Raw genomic sequence first — 19,461 nt, forward strand, 5'->3', positions numbered from 1 at the left:
AGCTGTACAGTCACAAAGGAGACATTCCCTACTCAAAAGAGCTTACAATCTCAACAGACAAACAGGATATGCCTTACCCTTCTTCCGTCCGCCCCAGTCCCCCATGATCTAATATCTTTGCCCTATCTCCCTTCTAGGTCTTGTCCAGTCCAGTCTTGGCCTCTCTTCTCCTTCCCTTTCACTTCTGCCTGCCCTGCTGGTCCAGCATCTCCCTCCAAATCCTGGGTCCAGCACCTCTTCCTGTCAGTCTCTCCCTCCCAACCAGGTCTACCTCCTGAATCTCTCTCTCTTTCTAAGTTCAGCACCTCTCTTTGGCGATTCAGTGTCTCTCCTCTTTCTCCCTCTATCTGGTAAAGGAACTAAGAAGGAGATCAAGCCTCCCCACCTCTACCATCAGCAAATGTTCCTGTACCCTCCACCAGAAACTACCCCCCACTACCAGCACCCTCACAAATGACAGGTTCGGAGTGCCTATGTCCATCCCCAGAGTCTTCCATTCTTCTGCAACGGACACAACCTAATGCTGAAGAAAATGCCCGGGTGGTATCTTTGCCAAAAAGACACAAATACAGCCAGTGCTGAATTGTAAATGTTTATTGAAAGTGTTGCTCAATTATTCAAAAATAAGATACGTTATCTTCTCATTCTGCAATTTGTTTTCCTGTTCGCCTATCTCATATGGAATTGTGACCTTATCTACACCCGTTATTTACACAGGTTCTGCGTGATTTGAACCCACTGACCAAGCAAGACAACATTCTGAGCTTCAACTTCTAGTTTCTCACTGCAGTAACAGAACACAGAAAAGAAAGACGGAGAGAAAATGCACATTGCTTCTCGTTAACTACATATAAAACATTTAAATAAACGTCTAGAGAAAGGAAGACCAAGCTACGAAAATGAACATTATTTTCTGTTAGGAGTAGATTTTCAAATCCAGCAGCAACAAGACCAGGAAAACCATTTCGACTCTTAAATTTCTGAATTGGGGGACCAGTGTGACGACATTTCAGGTGGTAAGTGCAACTATGCCCTCACTGTGAACCAAATTGGTTATCTGACCACTGGTTTTTCTGTTCCCTTCCTCTTAGGGTTGCCAGATTTTCCAATCGGAAAATCCGGACCTCCTAGACTCGCCCATCCCCGCCCCCCATGTGGTAATCCTAAATATAAATGGATCGTTCATAGGGTTACCAGAAGTCTGGGATAACCCAGACAGATCCTCTTTTTGGACCCGGCAGTTTATCCGGGTTTTGGAAAGCCCTGAGCGGCCGCATCTGGAGCGCCTTCAAGTGCAGATGAGGTCACATGCTGGAGGCCCTCCAGATGTGGCCTGGAGGTCGGGAAAAAAAGATATGCACTTTGCTGGGGGAGGGGCAATGTGTCCAGGTTGTTCTATCGGCAAATATGATTTCCCTATTCATTCCAGCACATGAAGGAATGCAGAATGAAGCCAGGCTGTTCCCAGAGGTTAGTTTAAGATTCCAGGCCATCAGGCTTGGGTCGAGCCAGTCCTGGTTTTCTACCCACATTGCCTGCTGCATTTATCTGACACGCGGAGGGGAAACCAGGATTGCTTCCATCTGGGCCCAGGTTCAAAATTAGGGACATCTATAGACCTACCTTAATGCAGGGGGTGGAGGTCAGTTGGTAGTAGCAAAATTGGATCTTGGGTCTCGGGGATTCTACGACCTCAAGGGAGAAGTGTGCGTGCCACCTCCACCCCCCAGAATTACCTAGCCCGGCTTTCTTGGAACAGGTGGAGAATCAACACAAATCTCCTACTGCTACTAAACCTTCAATTTTGCAACTGGGAAGAATTTTTTGCAATTTGATTGACTGACACATCATTAGAATTAGAGGAAAAAATATGCAAAAGATACAGGGAGTGTCTATGTAACGGTGGGGGGGGGGGGAGGGGAGGGAAAGACTTTTTAAATATTAAACTTTCCAGTCCGAGACACGCAGCGCACGGAGAAGCTGTTGCATCCTCAGAGAAGAGACATCTTGAGACGTAGCTCCTTCTGCCGCTGCCGTTTCCGCCTCCCCTCGTTCATAGGTTCTGACAGCACTGGACCGATTTGGGCTCTTGGTGGGTGGGCAGCACCTTGATCGGTTCGATACTGGAGCTGGGTCCGAATTCTCGGTCCTGCTGCCCCGCCATTTGCCTCTGAGACACGATCCGGTAGATCTCTGCGAGAAAGAAAGAGGGACGGGACAGGTAGATGAGGTCATAAAGGTCCACACAGCTGCCCTTTACCTTTTGAGGCTGAAACAATGTGTGTAACGGATGAAACGTGAATATTAAGAGAAAGAGGTTTTTAGATAGGTTTAAGATTTATTTTCTGTATATCATGGTTCTATGCCGCTTAGAGATAAGTGGATTATAAATGAATTAATCTAATCTACTGGAGCAGTGCTTCTGAACCCTCTCCTAGAGGCACACCTAGGCAGCTGAGTTTTCAGGATATCCACAATGAATATACTGGGACTGAGCACAGGTCCATCAAGCCCAGAATCCTGTTTCCAATAGTGGTCAATCCAGGTCCCAAGTACCTGGCAAAAACCCAAAGAGTAGCAACATTCCAGAGCTGAGATTGTGATGTCATAATGCCTCATTCCACCAATGCCTAAGAGCCAACCTCAGCAGTGATGTCACAATGGCAGAAACCCAAAGAGTAGCAACATTCCAGAGCTGAGATTGTGATGTCATAAAGCTTTATTCCACCAATGCCTAAGAGCCAACCTCAGCAGTGATGTCACAATGGCAGAAACCCAAAGAGTAGCAACATTCCAGAGCTGAGATTGTGATGTCATAAAGCTTTATTCCACCAATGCCTAAGAGCCAACCTCAGTAGTAATGTCACAATGGCAGAAACCCAAAGAGTAGCAACATTCCAGAGCTGAGATTGTGATGTCATAAAGCTTTATTCCACCAATGCCTAAGAGCCAACCTCAGCAGTGATGTCACAATGGCAGAAACCCAAAGAGTAGCAACATTCCAGAGCTGAGATTGTGATGTCATAAAGCTTTATTCCACCAATGCCTAAGAGCCAACCTCAGTAGTAATGTCACAATGGCAGAAACCCAAAGAGTAGCAACATTCCAGAGCTGAGATTGTGATGTCATAAAGCTTTATTCCACCAATGCCTAAGAGCCAACCTCATCAGTGATGTCACAATGGCAGAACCCAAAGAGTAGCAACATTCCAGAGCTGAGATTGTGATGTCATAAAGCTTTATTCCACCAATGCCTAAGAGCCAACCTCAGTAGTAATGTCACAATGGCAGAAACCCAAAGAGTAGCAACATTCCAGAGCTGAGATTGTGATGTCATAATGCTTCATTCCACCAATGCCTAAGAGCCAACCTCAGCAGTGATGTCACAATGGCAGAAACCCAAAGAGTAGCAACATTCCAGAGCTGAGATTGTGATGTCATAAAGCTTTATTCCACCAATGCCTAAGAGCCAACCTCAGTAGTAATGTCACAATGGCAGAAACCCAAAGAGTAGCAACATTCCAGAGCTGAGATTGTGATGTCATAAAGCTTTATTCCACCAATGCCTAAGAGCCAACCTCATCAGTGATGTCACAATGGCAGAACCCAAAGAGTAGCAACATTCCAGAGCTGAGATTGTGATGTCATAAAGCTTTATTCCACCAATGCCTAAGAGCCAACCTCAGTAGTAATGTCACAATGGCAGAAACCCAAAGAGTAGCAACATTCCAGAGCTGAGATTGTGATGTCATAAAGCTTTATTCCACCAATGCCTAAGAGCCAACCTCAGCAGTGATGTCACAATGGATTGACTGTCCTAGACTTGGCTCATAGAAGTACATAAGAGTTGCCGTACTGTGACAGACCGAAAGTCCATCAAACCCAGTATCCTGTTTCCAACAGTGGCTAACCCAGACCACAAGCACCTGGCAAGATCCCAAGGAGTAAATCAGATTTTATGTTGCTTATCCTAGGAATAAGCAGTGGATTTTCTTAAATGCATGTTGCAGATACCCAGAATAGGCAAATCTATCTCATGCATATTCATTGTGATGGTCCTGGGTTCAGAAGCACTCGCCTAGAGAAGATGGTCCAGCCCTATAAGATAGCACAGGGGTGGGCAACCCTGGACATCGAGGGCCACAACTCAGCCAGGTTTTCAAGATTTCCACAATAAATTTGCATAAGATCTATTTGCATACATGGAAACTGTACAGGCAAAGCAATCTCATGCATATTTTCTGTGGAAATCTTGAAAACTCAACTTGGTTGTGGGCAGCGAGGACCGGGGTTGTTCACCCCTCCCATAACCCATCTCTAAGCCACCATCCCCCCGCCCATAAAGTGAAGGCAAGAGATGGACCAAGGCCTCCATCCAACACAAAGCAGAGGCTCCGAGCAGCCTCAAAATTACCAGCCAGAAACTCTCCCTTGGCTGCGTGCACAAGGAAGTTTCCAAGTGCCAGTCTGTGATTTAACACAGCCATTATTTAAAGTAAAAAAGTGGATAAAGAAAAAAAGCTCTGTTGCCTGAAAATAGAACTCCAGCACAGGAAAACCGACAATGCTGAAATAAGAAACAGGCCAGAGGAGCAGACCGTCAAGTGGAAAACCTGGGCTACACTCCCCGGGCTAAACGGGAGCGAGGCCTCAGCCGTCACTCAACAGTACCATCTAGTGGTCAGATTGGGGGGCTACGCCGGCAGGGGTTTTCAGACCGACACTGGGGAGATTAGAGAGATATTTTCAAATCGTTTGGGCTTCGCCTCCAATTGTCAGATTTGGTTGCTTGTTTCACAAAGTCATTTAATCCCTTCTCAAGAAAGGGATTAAAGGAGTCAAGATCTCAAGTCAATCTTTGGTCTTTAAATTCTCTCAACTCTGGAATGATCTCCCCTATTTTTTTTTAAGGAGTTCCAGTTCGTTTCAATTTTTCCGTAAATCTTTTAAAAACTACTCTATTTGCCAAACATTTTGAAAATTAATTCTTTTGAGATTTTGCTATTATCTTCTATTTATCATTTGTAAAGGAGAGCCTGAGAGCCCTCGTCTCGATGGGCGGCTGTAACGCGGGGATGGAGGGCCCGCGTTGCCACCGTGCGAGTGGGCGGGTTTAGGAGGGCAGGAGGCAGCTTAGCGGTAGGAGAGTTTCCTGCCACGGGGCTGCCTCCTGATAGGCGAGGCGCGGGGCTAACGGCCAGGCGGAGCTTATAAAGCCGGGACCTTGGAGGACTCGCCGTCTTCCTGGGTCCTCCGAGGCGGCTTTTTCCTGCCCACCCTCCCACCCCCTTTTTGTCTGGTCCGGTAGGTTGCCGAGCTTGGGTTGGCGGTTATCCCGAGCTACGGTATGGTAGAGCTCATCAGGACATGCCACCCCCCCAGACATGCCACCCCCCAGACATGTTGGGACATGCCACCCCCCAGGCATGGCAGGGTCGGGGGCCGAATATTATTGGTAACGGTTTAAGGTGTAGTTCGGGAAATTGTTTTTGGTATGCGAGTGTGTTAAATTAATTGTTTGTTTATCCATAAGCAGAGTGTGGTTTGGTTATTGGTGGGGTGGGTGGGAGAGAGAGCGGCCAATACATATCCGTCTGTTAATCATCCCCTGTTTATTTAATTGCTGTAAACTGAGTCGAGCCTTCTCAGAATGATGACTTGCTAGACAAAGTTAAGCTTTAGTTTAGTCATTTTAATAAGGACTTTTTAATGTGTGCTAATTGGCACCGTGTTAATTCATAGGTTAATGTGCATGTAATCCATTTACCCTGTTTACAGCTTGCTAATTAATTTTGCATCACTAGAAGAAATACAGCTTATACACATGCAGAGCCCCTGGCAGGCAAGGTGACGCTGCATTGCAAAGGGGCTTTGGAAAGGTTACCACACGCAAAAGAGACGAACCGCCAGCCATTTTAGCAGCCAAAATGCAGCGAGGCTCTTTCCGAAGCTGCTCGGGAGGGATTGAAAAGCAACCTTTACATGCAAAGATGAGGCAAACGGGGAGCCCTGGGATCGAGCCCTTGAAAAGTGGCCTCACGGTGGGCGCTGCCTTCCCTGGCAGACTTTGGGCTCTGTGTTGTCTCTTTGGCAAGGAGGGTCAGAACTTGTGGAAGCCCACCCTGGACAACAGCTCTTGCCACGATACTAAGGTTATCAGACATCCAGGAAGTCCTTTTTAGAGGACTGGCTGGGATCCCGGACGGACTTTCCAAAACCAGGCATTTGCCCGGTTTTTGGATCGCGCCCCCAACGAGCGCCGGCCACGTCTGGAGGGCCTCTGAGCATGTGCAAATGACGTCACACACACCCGCGAATGCTCCGGGCCCTCCAGACGCGGCCGGAGCTCGTCAGGAAGAAAAGGAGGAGGCTTTGTGGGGGCGGGGCTTGGGATGGAATGGAGTGGGGGTGGGGCCGAAGGCAGAACGGGAGTCATGTCTCCGGGGTTTCCTGGAGAAAAATATATTTCCTGCTCTCCCACTAACTCACAAATCCAGACGCCATCGTCTACGCCAACCCTGAGAGAACCATCTTCTACTCCAAGAAAAGAGGAGGCTTTGTGGGGGCGGGGCTTGGGATGGAATGGAGTGGGGGTGGGGCCGAAGGCAGAACGGGAGTCATGTCTCCGGGGTTTCCTGGAGAAAAATATATTTCCTGCTCTCCCACTAACTCACAAATCCAGACGCCAACCCTGAGAGAACCATCTCCTACTCCGTTCCCCTCCCCCCATCTACACACCCACTTGGCTCTCTCTCACCTGGCTGCCACAAATGTTTGGCGAGGCTCCCTTCCATCACCAGTCCCACTGCCACCTTCCTCTAAGGCCCCCCCCCTCCTCCACCAGCTCTACCCGCTTCATTCACTTAAAAAGACCCTGAAGCACCAGCCCAGGATGGAGCGGAGACACCTTGCTCTCAAGTGCGTCCTCTCTGCTCGTACCGTCGGCACTCTCTCAAAAGGGGGGGCTCTAATGAAACACTTGTTCAGGCTGGGAGGAGAATCTCTCTCAATTTGTCTGTCTGTCTTCCTGCTCCGAGTGACTAGGGGACAGATCTCAGCTCCACTTATAACAAACCATTAGGAGAGGTGGGTTGCTAAACACCCCTTTGCCACCCTCTCTAGCAGCCAAGGCGGCCCCGTCAAGAGCAGAGCAGCCCAAAGAGTGGCAAATTGAGGTTATTATCAGTGTTTCAAGCCCCGATATATACCCTGGCCCTTGTCTCCTTCTAACCTCCATCCTGCCCTCTCCCCGCCCACCCACAGACAATTCCTAGAAATCCAGCAGCATTTGGGCTGATGAAACAGGCACAGCCGCTCCTAAACCACCGCCCGAGCTGCCCCGCAGATGACTCTCTTACCTGCCAGGATGTTGTGGAAAGCCGTCTCGACGTTGGTGGAGTCCAGTGCCGAGGTTTCCATGAAGGACAGGCCATGTTTTTCTGCAGATACAAAGCAGTTTAGGCTACCTTTTCCAATCAGATCCACGAACAGCCACGTATTGGAGAGGGCTCCTGGAAGCCCCTCGGTGAACCATTTCATGAGGCTAAAAACATCCCACACGGTGAAGCAGAACTGAAGGGGGAACCCCACCCCAGTATTAAACCCCCCCCCCCACCAAAAACAACTGAAACCAGAATATGGACAGTACAAAAGTTATCCACCCCACTAAGGACCACTCCTGTGGAATGACTGGAGCGCCCCCTCCTCTCTCCTCCAGGGCTGTGAGCAGAGCCGGCTTTTAACCATCAGGCAAGACTCAGCAGTTGCCTAGGGCGTGCCACAGAAGAACAAAGTTTAGCTATGACGTCCAATTCTGCCAGTAACTACACCCCACCCCCACCCCTTTCCCACCAGCATCTGCCCCCTTTCTTTCTCCCCCCCCCCCCCCGTCCTCTAGCGTCTACCTCTAATATCCCCACCACTGCCGCTGCTTTCCCGAAGAGAAAACAAACCAGCCGCGGGACCTTCCTATACATATCCACATCTGCCCGCTCTGCCCCGTAAGAAGAAGCGACATTGGAGAGGGCGGGCCGGCAGCGCAGGCATGTATGGGAAGGTTCCGCAGCCGGTCTGTTTCCACTTGCCGCCGCCTTGGGAAAGCGGCGGCAGAAGGCGGGCGAGGGAGAAAGTGTTGGTCCCGGCTCCACCGGCTTCGTGGCGGGGCCGAAGGGCTGCGCGGCCTCCTGCTCCAAGGTGCGCGGCCGCACCGCTGCGTAGCTTAAGAGGGAACATCGAGCCCCGTGGACACTAACCGTGAGCGCCACCTACCTGCAAAACTCTTGGCCTCGTCTGTGGGAACAGCCCTCAAGTGCCTCAGGTCACTCTTGTTGCCCGCCAGCATTATAATGATATTCCCGTCAGCGTGGTCCTGAAGCTCCTTCAGCCACCGCTCAGCATTCTCGTATGTCAAGTATTTCGCGATATCGTAGACAAGGAGGGCACCAACAGCACCTCGATAGTACCTACAGGGGGGTTGAAGAGCGTCATTAGGAATGCAGTGTATACATGGGTGTGTTCTGGGTATGTCACTGCTAGAATTCAAGAAATGCATGGGATAAATGCATTTATTCTACCGAAAGAGAATGGATTCAAAACAAAAAGCTGAGCCAGGCTTAGGTGGCAAGTCATAGAAACATAGAAGATGACGGCAGAAAAGGGCTACAGCCCATCAAGTCTGCCCACTCTGCTTACCCACCCCCTGTCTATGCCCTAATGACCCAATTTCCTTGTGCCAGGCAGGCTCCCACGATCTGTGCCCTGAAAATGGCAAAGAATGCACACGTGATCATACACTTGTTTGGATAGGTCTTTATCTGCCGTCATCTACTGCGTTACCTCTCACACGACAGTTGAGAAAATGCTGATGGGTCTCTGATCTGTGCCTCCATAAGGAAAATAGGCAGGGCAAGTTACGGACCCCAGTCTAAAACAAGGCAGTAAGAACGGAGTGACTCATTTTAGTCACAGGCTGGAACCACAATTCCACTGCGCTCCCCAAGTCACTTAATCCCACTGCGCTCCCCAAGTCACTTAATCCCACTGTGTTCCCTGCAGCTCCCCAAGTCACTTAATCCCACTGCGCTCCCTGCAGCTCCCCAAGTCACTTAATCCCACTGCGCTCCCCAAATCACTTAATCCCACTGCGCTCCCTGCAGCTCCCCAAGTCACTTAATCCCACACCGCTCCCCAAGTCACTTAATCCCACAGTGCTCCCCAAATCACTTAATCCCACTGTGCTCCCTGCAGCTTCCCAAATCGCTTAATCCTACTGTGCTCCCTGCAGCTCCCCAAATCGCTTAATCCCACTGTGCTCCCTGCAGCTCCCCAAGTCGCTTAATCCCACTGTGCTCCCTGCAGCTCCCCAAGTCGCTTAATCCCACTGCGCTCCCTGCAGCTCCCCAAGTCGCTTAATCCCACTGTGCTCTCTGCAGCTCCCCAAATTGTTTAATCCCACTGCCTTCCCCAAGTCACTTAATCCCAATGTGCTCCCTGCAGTTCCCCAAATCGCTTAATCCCACTGCGCTCCCCAAGACACTTAATCCCACTGTGATTCCTGCAGCTCCTCAAATCGCTTAATCTCACAGCGCTCCCCACAGCTCCCCAAGTCGCTTAATCCCACAGCGCTCCCCAAGTCACTTAATCCCACTGCGCTCCCCAAGTTGCTTACTCTCACAGTGCTCTCCGCAGCTCCCCAAATCGCTTAATCTCACAGCACTCCCCGAGCTCCTCAAATCGCTTAATCCCACAGCGCTCCCCAAGCTCCTCAAGTCATTAATCCCATAGCCCTCCCCGCAGCTCTCCAAGTTGCTTAATCTCACAGTGCTCCCCAAGTCACCTGCTGTTAAAGCATTCCCTGCAGATCCACGAGTCACATAGGGGCCCTCTTACTAAACTGCATTAATAAATTGGCTTTCCCTCTGACATCACTTCCTGGTAGACGTCCAGATTCCCCCGGGATTTTGTCCAGGTTTTGAAATGGCTTTCCTACGGACAGGAGGGCATCCGCGTGACCGTGACATAGAGGTGTCAGCGCCCCCACTATAATGGCGCCCAGGGTGGTCTGCCTCCCGCTTCCCCCTTACTGTGCCACTTGGACAGCTCGATTCTAATTTCAAGCTTTTTAATCCACTCATTAGCTGCATTCAACGTCTGCCTATTTCATGTATGTCCTACGAATCTGTGAAGGCATCTTTTTCTCAGCTGCCCAGTTACCGGAAGCCTGGCTTCATGACTTACGCCGATGTGATGGCGCGATAGCGCTCCTGCCCAGCCGTGTCCCAGATCTGTGCCTTCACCGTTTTGTTGTCCACCCGGATGCTCCTGGTGGCAAACTCCACTCCGATGGTACTCTTGCTTTCCAGGTTAAACTCGTTCCGTGTAAACCGGGACAATAGGTTACTTTTGCCGACCCCGGAGTCCCCGATCAGCACAACTGAAGAACAAAAGATGCCCTTCTTAAAAAAATTTCAGGTCATTATCAGGCAATAGAGGGGGAAAGAGAATCAGTGGGAGGAGAAGGATTTGAACCCCGAACCTCCTAGTTGTCAGCTGTCTGTTCCAATCACAAAAAGTGCAATCTAGCCTAATGTTTCTCAAATCGGTCCTGGAGGACCCCTTTGCCAGTTAGGTTTTCAGGATATCCACAATCAATATGCATAAACTTGATTTGCATGCACTGCCTCCATTATATGCAAATTTCTTTTCATGCATATTCATTGTGGATATCCTGAAAACCTGTCCTCCAGGACCGAGCTGAGAAACACTGGCCTAGCAAATATTATTCTATAGTTACGTAGAGATGGATTGAGCTCATGAATGGAGCGTACGAGGCCAGATTAAGAGAAAGTTTGACTCTGCACCATCTTTAAAAATTCTCGTACAACAAATTACAAACCAAACAATAAGCATTTCAAAATTCTTCCCTCTTCTTGTGTCAAATATGCAATCGAAAAGCTTCCCTAATCCAATGCTTCTCAGACGGGTTCTCAGGATATCCGCAAAACAAGTCCGCATGCACTGCCTCCATCTCGTGCATTTTCATTTTGCATATCCTGAAAGCTCAATGGGCCGGGGCTGCCCCAAGGACTGGGTTACAAGATGTCTGGATTTCTCCGGACATGTCCAGGGTCCGGACGGCTTTTCAAAACCCGGCACAGAATCCGGGTTTTGAAAAACTTCCCGCCAAAATCGCATCGGGAAGGGGGCGGGGAGGCAGAATCGGGCGGTCCTGGGGGGCGTGGCCACGGCTCCGCACCAGCCCTTATTTGAACAGCGCCTCAGATGGACGTTGCGCTGCTAACTCTGCTTTTGCCTCAGGAGAATCACTGAAGCTGTGCAGGGAGGTGACACGGGTGGGATTCTAGTGACATTTGCAACATTCCCCTTTCTCCCTGGTAAATATGGACCGTTCAAGGGCTCCTTTTGCCCTCTCACCAAGCTAAACAGGGGAAGAGGAAGGTTTCTTAGAAATTCAGCCCCTGCCAGAGGGCAGAACATGCAATTACCAGATCTACTGAAAAGAAAAAGGGGGGGGGGTGAGATGCCACTGGTTTCTCTCGATACACTTGTGTGTCCCATCTGATTAGATATCGCCCGGCACTGCATTTCCGAGGAGGGCAGAGGCCCAGATACATTAGGTAAAAATTTTTAACAGCGTAAGAGCTGACAGCAGACCAGAATACTCCAGTCTACCCATCAGCTGCCCCCCTCCCTGCCTTGTGCATTCTGGCGCTCCCTGCAGGATCTCCAATCAGCTCGGCCCTCCTGAGCATGCTTGGGTTTCGGCGAGGTGGCCATTCCCAACATCAGCCACCTGCCTCAGTAGAGAATTTCCTGAGTTTTTCCCGCCCCCGGAGCTGCCAAGTATCTGCCTCGCTCATATCGAAGGGGAAATAGTGCTCCTGTCCTCGGGGGCTCCTAAGGCTTTTCCCTTTGATAATCCTCAGTCTGTTCCTGCTGTATCATGCCTGTGGGTTCTGTTTTGTTTTTAGCGTCTCGCCCAAGCCACAAATGGAGACGCCTCAGCTATTATCAGAACACAGAGGCTGTTTGCTGGGCCAAAGGAGTCTCCCCTCCCCCCCCCAACAGATAGACCATAGTGCAGGGGTGTCAAAGTCCCTCCTCGGGGGCCGCAATCCAGTGGGGTTTTCAGGATTTCCCCAATGAATATGCATGAGATCTATTTGCATGCACTGCTTTCATTGTATGCTAATAGATCTCATGCATATTCATTGGGGAAATCCTGAAAACCCGACTGGATTGCGGCCCTCGAGGAGGGACTTTGACACCCCTGCTATAGTGGCTAGCAAGAAGCCATAAACCACGGTCAGCCAAAAAAAGCAAACGACCTTTCTAAACCGAAGCTGGGATACAAGCAGCCATTACCAAAAGGGGAAACGATACATGAACAGAGAAGTTAAACTCTCTTTGCTTAGAAACCCAGATGCGTGAACTTCCGCCAAGGAGTCACGGATTCCCCAAATATATTACATTCTTACCAGCCCCTTTCTCAGGGCACATGAACCCAACCTGGATAGCACAGTAGAAGCAGAGCTGCAAGCTGGTGGCTAGCGTGTGGACTTCATACAGTCCCAGCACCCTGGGGTTGTGGGTTCAAATCCCGCTCTGCTCCTTGTGACCCTGGTCAATTCACTTAATCCCCCATTACCCCAAGGTACATTAGACAGATTGTGAAAAGTTTCAGCCTCTGATAACCAGAGCTGGTATTGTGACATCATAATGTCTCATTCCACCAATAAGAGCCAACCTCATCAGTGATGTCACAAGGGCTCACTTTTGCTACATTTTGATTTCTAGAGTGGCGCGGTGGTAAAAGCATCCCAATTTATGGTTAAAATAGCAAGAATTTTCAGTTACAAAATTAAATTACCGGATTTTTAAAATCGCCAATAAATTTGGTAAAACAACGATGATTCCAACAATTTTCTAAATTGCAAATACGAAGAAGCCGACGATAGGAGCTTACGAAATTCAACGTCTCAACTGTAGACGCCTTTTTCTAACCAATGCTTTTTTGTAGTGTTGATTGCAGAATCTCTCATGATTCTTTGAACGCGGTTTTTTTCACATTTTATGTATGCAAATCGTTTCGTTTTAAACGGTATGGAAATTTTAAAAATAAAATGATAATAAATAAACAAATACATCCTCTTACCGATGGAAAGTAAAAAAAAAAGTCATCCGTAAGGGGCGATTTGGGCCATTAAGGATCCCGGGATTTGTCCCTGAAGAGCTTCATAACATAGAGTTCCCCAAACTTCAACGTCACCCTCGCCTCAAGAGAAAGCCAGCGACAAACTCTTATAATAGTGTGAAACATAGAAACATAGAAACATAGAAATAGACGGCAGATAAGGGCCCACGGCCCATCTAGTCTGCCCACCTTAATGTCCCTCCCCTACCTTTGCCCTGTGAAGAGATCCCATGTGCCGATCCCATTTGGCCTTAAAATCAGGCACGCTGCTGGCCTCAATCACCTGTAGTGGAAGACTATTCCAGCGATCAACCACTCTTTCAGTGAAAAAGAATTTTCTGGTGTCACCTCGTAGTTTCCCGCCCCTGATTTTCAACGGATGCCCTCTTGTTGTCGTGGGACCCTTGAAAAAGAAGATATCTTCCTCCGCCTCGATGCGGCCCGTAAGATACTTGAACGTCTCGATCATGTCCCCCCTCTCTCTGCGCTCCTCGAGCGAGTATAGCTGTAATTTGTCAAGCCGTTTTTCGTATGGTAGATCCTTGAGTCCAAATTTCTCCGGATCGCAGATCAGGCGAAGAGCGGCATTCTGGATTCTTTGTAATCTATTTAGATCTGTGACCTGTTTGCGAACACACTTGGGAGCTACTTCGCCCCCATCCGAGCTGGGGATAAGAGGCGGAACTTGTTCCTCACCTCTGGCATAGCTGCCCCTTCAGTTAACTTTCAAACCATCGACGCGATTAGACCCACCGGTGGATGAACCTATCACTTCCCTGGCTCACACCACTCGGACCCAACAATTCTCTGTCAAGGACCCACCGTTCTCTTCCCGGTACATTCCTCCGTGCAGCGTACACATTCCCTTCTACCTGGGCTCCGTCTCCTTCTCGTCATACATTCGCAGAACTGCCCTCGGGCCTGGTACGGTGGACAGCACAGCCTGGAGGTTCGCCCTCCTACCGCCTAGGGGCCAGAACCGATCTCTCTCACCAGCATCCCTCTCTACGTCCCCCCCCCCGTGGACAACCAGGCCGAGTCGGCTCTCTTGGGTGCGATCCCCCGTTCTTCGTGCTCCCAGAAGACAACGCGGCCACCTCTCGGCCCAGTCTCACCAGTGCGGTTCTTCTCATAGGGCTCCTTTTACTAAGCCTCGTCGGAGCTTTTAATGCGCGGAATGGCGCTTGCTAGACCTTGATGCCAGCTGGCGTTAGTTCCAGCCGCATAGGGCGGGTTTAACAGGCGCTAAAAACGCTAACACGGCTTAGTAAAAATTGCTCATAGTTCCAAAGTTTTAATCAATCTTTTTTAAGTGTAGCTCCGATTTCTTTTAAGAAAAGCTGAACCCCAGGTTCAGGCCCTTGGTGCAGATAAAAACGAGGACCGATTCAGCCCTTCCCGAGCGTAGCACATATCAAAGTCACAGGTAAGACTTCCTCCGCATACTTTTCCTTGAAACTCCCCCCTACCCCTGCGCAAAGTGAAGGGAGGGGGGGATCACAGCGCTTGTCCTCCAGGACCCCACAGCGGAATCTCGAAAACCCGAATTTCTTTCCAGCTTTCCAGGTTCTGGAGGTGCCTTTTTGCTTTCGGATGTCCTTCCTTGCCCCCCCCCCCTACCCCATACATGCAATCAATAGCTCTTCCCTAAGAGAAGAGGAACCAAGCCATTTCAACACACCCACGTAGAAACTGCCTGTGTGGTAAGGCTGGAGCAAGTCCCAGCATTTGGGGCATTTCTCGCACAGTAAGACGTCCAATTGATGAGCTGGTCCTGCCTCTGGTACAGGGCAGCTTGACCACCAGGTGTGACCAGGCCACGGTCTAAGAGAGGGAGGGGAGGGAGGGCAAACAGCTGACAATAGACCACTTATCCGGGTTAATGGGTTTCAGCAATCGCCCTGGTACAAAACCAAATTTCATATTTAAAAGGTGGAATGTCCAAATTATGCCTTTCTTCTAGGTGTGGTGTTGCAGAAGTAACCTCAAGGGAAGGTCTAGAGGCCTGACAGTTCATGCAGAGAGAAGGAGCCTATTCCCCCCACTCCTGATTTTGCCTTCCTCTCCCTGCATCCCAAACATGGAACTTCAGTTTCTCAAAAATATATATATTTTTTTTAATGAAAGATCTACTGTTTACAGGGGCAGGAGAGTAGCACCGGGTGATACAAAGCAAACAAGCCATACAGAGGTCGGTAACAGCGATCGGAAAGTAGGTCTCCAAATACCGAGCGATGTTTAAAGAGCTCGCTCGGGCCCTGGAGACTGGGGGGCAGCTTGTCCGGGAGCCAGACCGACACCCCCCCCCCCTGTCGGTAGGCAGCTGAGAATGGCTTTTGTTGGGACCCGGGAGGAGGAAAGGGGAATCGGAGATGATAACTGGGGGGAAGGGGGGTGCAATTATTTTGTGAAGGTGACCACACCGGCTTTCTTTGCTGAGGTTCGGGGTGGGGGGGGGGAAGAATGGGGGCTAGACTAAAGGGTGGGTCCGGTGATCAACTGTTTCTTCATGGAAGAGTCGCAGCCGTCTTTCCTGCATCTATACTGGGGGGGGGGGGGCAAGGGGTAAATCGGTGGGGTAGATCGGGGTCCGGAGAGGGGGGGTCGGGGGAGTTCTTCACTTTTAAAGAGATAATCGCACTCATCCTCCATGTCGCAGCTACACTAGGTCCGCGGAGGGTGGATCAGCGGGGTAGATCGGGGTCCAGAGGTAAATCGCTGGGGTAGATGGGGGTCGGGAGAGTCCCCGTACTCACTTTTAAAGAGATAGTCGTACTCGTCCTCCTTGCTGCTCATGGCTGTAATTCCCCGGCCCCCTCCGAGCTGAACTCACCGCTCAGGTATTTCCTGCCACCTTCGCCACGCCCCCCCTCACCTGCCCGGCCACACCCCGCCGCCGCCGATTGGCCGGCGGCTTGCTATGCGGGTTCCGCAGTGGGCGGGGCCAGCATCCACCTGGACTGGAAGCGCAGGTAAGGCGAGAGCTGGTCTTAAAGGGACCGCGCCCTGTTCCTTGGCTCAGCAGTGACCTTGGCCGAGTCGGGCTACGAGAAGAGGGATAACACATCATTGACACCCCCCCCCTTCCCTGGAGGAAGTGGGTTCATGTCCCAGGCTGCAACTTAGTCACTTGATTTTATTTCCGCATCTGCGCCAAGCAACTGACTTGGGCGAGTCCCTGCCCCTAAGAGCTTAGCGCCTATATAGCTACCTGTGGCGAATGGGCAGTGGGAGGAGCTTGATTGGAACTCGGAGCGGCTAGAACGAGACTGCTTGTGCAACAGCCCTTGCCCGGCCACATTGAATATGCATGAGGGATATTTGCATGCACTGGTGAAAAACCTAGCTGTGAGGACTGACTTCAAAAGCCACTAGCTCTTACCTCTCCAGGGAAGGGCTGGCAAGTCAAGAGATGATATTAAATGTATTTATTTATTTTCACTTCTAGAATATACCATACAATCCAAAGTTCTTGGTGGTTTACAAGACATAGTTACCATATTCAATACTTAGAGGGGATATGATAGAGACTTATAAGATCATGAAAGGCATAGAGAGAGTAGAGAGGGACAGAAAGAGAGAGAAAGGGAGACAGAAAGAGAGAGAGACAGAAATAGAGAGAGAGAGAAAGAAAGATTGGAGAAACTGGGTCTCTTTTCCCTGGAGAAGAGGAGACTTAGAGGGGATATGATAGAGACTTACAAGATCATGAAGGGCATAGAGAGAGTAGAGAGGGACAGATTCTTCAAACTTTCGAATAATAAAAGAACAAGAGGGCATTTGGAAAAGTTGAAAGGGTACAGATTCAAAATGAATGCTAGGAAGTTCTTCTTTACCCAACGTGTGGTGGACACCTGGAATGCGCTTCCAGAGGACGTAATAGGGTAGAGTACGGTACTGGGGTTCAAGAAAGGATTGGACAATTTCCTGCTGGAAAAGGGGATAGAAGGGTATAGATAGAGGATTACTGCACAGGTCCTGGACCTGTTGGGCCACCGCGTGAGCTGACTGCTGGACACGATGGACCTCAGGTCTGACCCAGCAGAGGCATTGCTTATGTTCTTATGTTTCAAGTTTATCTAAAAGTAGTATTCATCTGATATAGGCATTTTATGTAATTATATAGACTTGTACATTTCATGTTTTATTTAATATTTGTACATTTATCTTATAAAATTAATAAAAACATTGGGGGGGAGAAAAAAGATGACAAAAATGAAAAGAAAAATCCCAAGAGGCGTATTTATCATGCCAATCTTTCCTGAGGTCCTACAAGGTGATAGTTCTGGTCTTCTCTGGACAACCGTGGTGTGCACTGAACTGGCTTTCCCCGAATATTCGTTTTGGGTATCCTGAAAACCAGGTCCATGTAGGCTCGAAGATGGCGTGAGCTGTGAAACCGAGAACATGAAAGCAAGCGAGCGATGTAGTGTGGTAGTGACGCAAGTAAAGGTCATTTCGGGGTCAAATTTAGTATAAGTCTCAACCCAGTCAGGTTGCTGCTTAGGATTCGAAAGCGTTTGAGGCTTGTGCAGATGAGGACGGAGCTTAGGCATTGGTGGAATGAGGCATCATGACATCACAATCTGAGCTCTAGAATGTTGCTACTTAATGATGTTAAAGTGTTTGAGGCTTGTGCAGATGAGGACGGAGCTTAGGCATTGGTGGAATGAGGCATTATGACATCACAATCTGAGCTCTAGAATGTTGCTACTTAATGATGTTAAAGTGTTTGAGGCTTGTGCAGATGAGGACGGAGCTTAGGCATTGGTGGAATGAGGCATTATGGCATCACAATCTGAGCTCTAGAATGTTGCTACTTAATGATGTTAAAGTGTTTGAGGCTTGTGCAGATGAGGACGGAGCTTAGGCATTGGTGGAATGAGGCATTATGACATCACAATCTGAGCTCTAGAATGTTGCTACTTAGGATTGTAAAGCGTTTGAGGCTTGCGCAGATGAGGGCGGAGCTTAGGCATTGGTGGAACAAGGCATTATGAGATCACAATCTGAGCTCTAGAATGTTGCTACTTAGGATTTTAAAGGGTTTGAGGCTTGTGCGGATGAGGACGGAGCTTAGACATTGGTGGAATGAGGCATTATGACATCACAATCTGAGCTCTAGAATGTTGCTACTTAGGATTGTAAAGCGTTTGAGGCTTGCGCAGATGAGGGCGGAGCTTAGGCATTGGTGGAACAAGGCATTATGAGATCACAATCTGAGCTCTAGAATGTTGCTACTTAGGATTTTAAAGCGTTTGAGGCTTGTGCAGATGAGGACGGAGCTTAGGCATTGGTGGAATGAGACATTATGACATCACAATCTCAGCTCTAGAATGTTGCTACTTATGAGGACGGAGCTTAGGCATTGGTGGAATGAGGCATTATGACATCACAATCTGAGCTCTAGAATGTTGCTACTTATGAGGACGGAGCTTAGGCATTGGTGGAATGAGGCATTATGACATCACAATCTGAGCTCTAGAATGTTGCTACTTAGGATTGTAAAGCGTTTGAGGCTTGCGCAGATGAGGACAGAGTTTGCAACGATGGGGGACAGAGTTAAAACTCGTGGGATGGGACAGGAATGGAGATAGATCGCGAGGGGGCAGGAACACATTTGTCTCCGTGTCATTCTGTAGGCAGCACTTCCATGTTTTGGAATAAACAGCTCACCTCTGAATCCTATTAACACAGCTGCCCTGCCTCTTATGTTTTTTTTAATCATAGCAGGCTCTGTCCGGCCGGCAGGAGCGCAGTAACTTCTATGGAGCTTCACCAAGTGGGCCTGACTTTTAAGGGAAGGCGCGTGGCCTCAGCACCTGGGAGGGAATTCGATGAATAGCACTGAAATAGCTCCAGGTCGAGTGTCGTTTACAGAAGATGGTCGGAATTTACGACAACTAAAACCTGGGGTGAACGCCGGCGCCCCACTTCGGGGATTTTGGGTCTGTTCAGTAACTCCGCATGGCCGCAGTTCGTTGCCGTGTCCTATGGAATATTGTTCAGCAAGAGGGACACACGAATTTTAATGGGTGCAAATTAACATCATTAATTGATTCTTACGACCTGATTTTATGGAAGCTAATTGGCTTAATAGCCAATTAATTTGTGTGCGGATCTGTGATCCAAGCATAAATTTCAGGGCCAAAATTTTAATGACACGGCTAGAATCACCTTATCCCTAAGTGTCAGCATTTTAAAAAGGATTGGGCGTGCCCAACACCTTGGACACGACGAAGGAGCTCG

General features: G+C 49.2%; 1 protein-coding gene across 1 annotated transcript; it reads right to left on the minus strand.

The window, feature by feature from the left end:
• Positions 1–576: 576 nt before the first annotated feature.
• Positions 577–16,197, minus strand: LOC117350611 (ras-related protein Rab-11A-like). Its single transcript, XM_033925005.1, has 5 exons — positions 15,969–16,197; positions 10,236–10,431; positions 8,268–8,461; positions 7,358–7,438; positions 577–2,193 (listed from the first exon to the last, which is right to left on the minus strand). The coding sequence occupies exons 1-5, from the start codon at positions 16,006–16,008 to the stop codon at positions 2,054–2,056; spliced, it is 651 nt and encodes a 216-aa protein (XP_033780896.1). The 5' UTR covers positions 16,009–16,197; the 3' UTR covers positions 577–2,053.
• Positions 16,198–19,461: the final 3,264 nt, after the last annotated feature.

Source organism: Geotrypetes seraphini, chromosome 16 (genome assembly GCF_902459505.1).
Source record: "Geotrypetes seraphini chromosome 16, aGeoSer1.1, whole genome shotgun sequence".
Taxonomy (NCBI): domain Eukaryota; kingdom Metazoa; phylum Chordata; class Amphibia; order Gymnophiona; family Dermophiidae; genus Geotrypetes; species Geotrypetes seraphini.

Excerpts from the sequence above, each read along its gene's own strand:
- LOC117350611 (XM_033925005.1), bottom strand. The coding sequence starts at position 16,008 with ATGAGCAGCAAGGAGGACGAGTACGACTATCTCTTTAAAA. Across the intron at positions 8,462-10,235 it reads TATCGCGCCATCACATCGGC|GTACTATCGAGGTGCTGTTG; the intron begins GTAAGTCATGAA and ends ACCCCCCTGTAG. Across the intron at positions 2,194-7,357 it reads TTTCCACAACATCCTGGCAG|AGATCTACCGGATCGTGTCT; the intron begins GTAAGAGAGTCA and ends TCTTTCTCGCAG.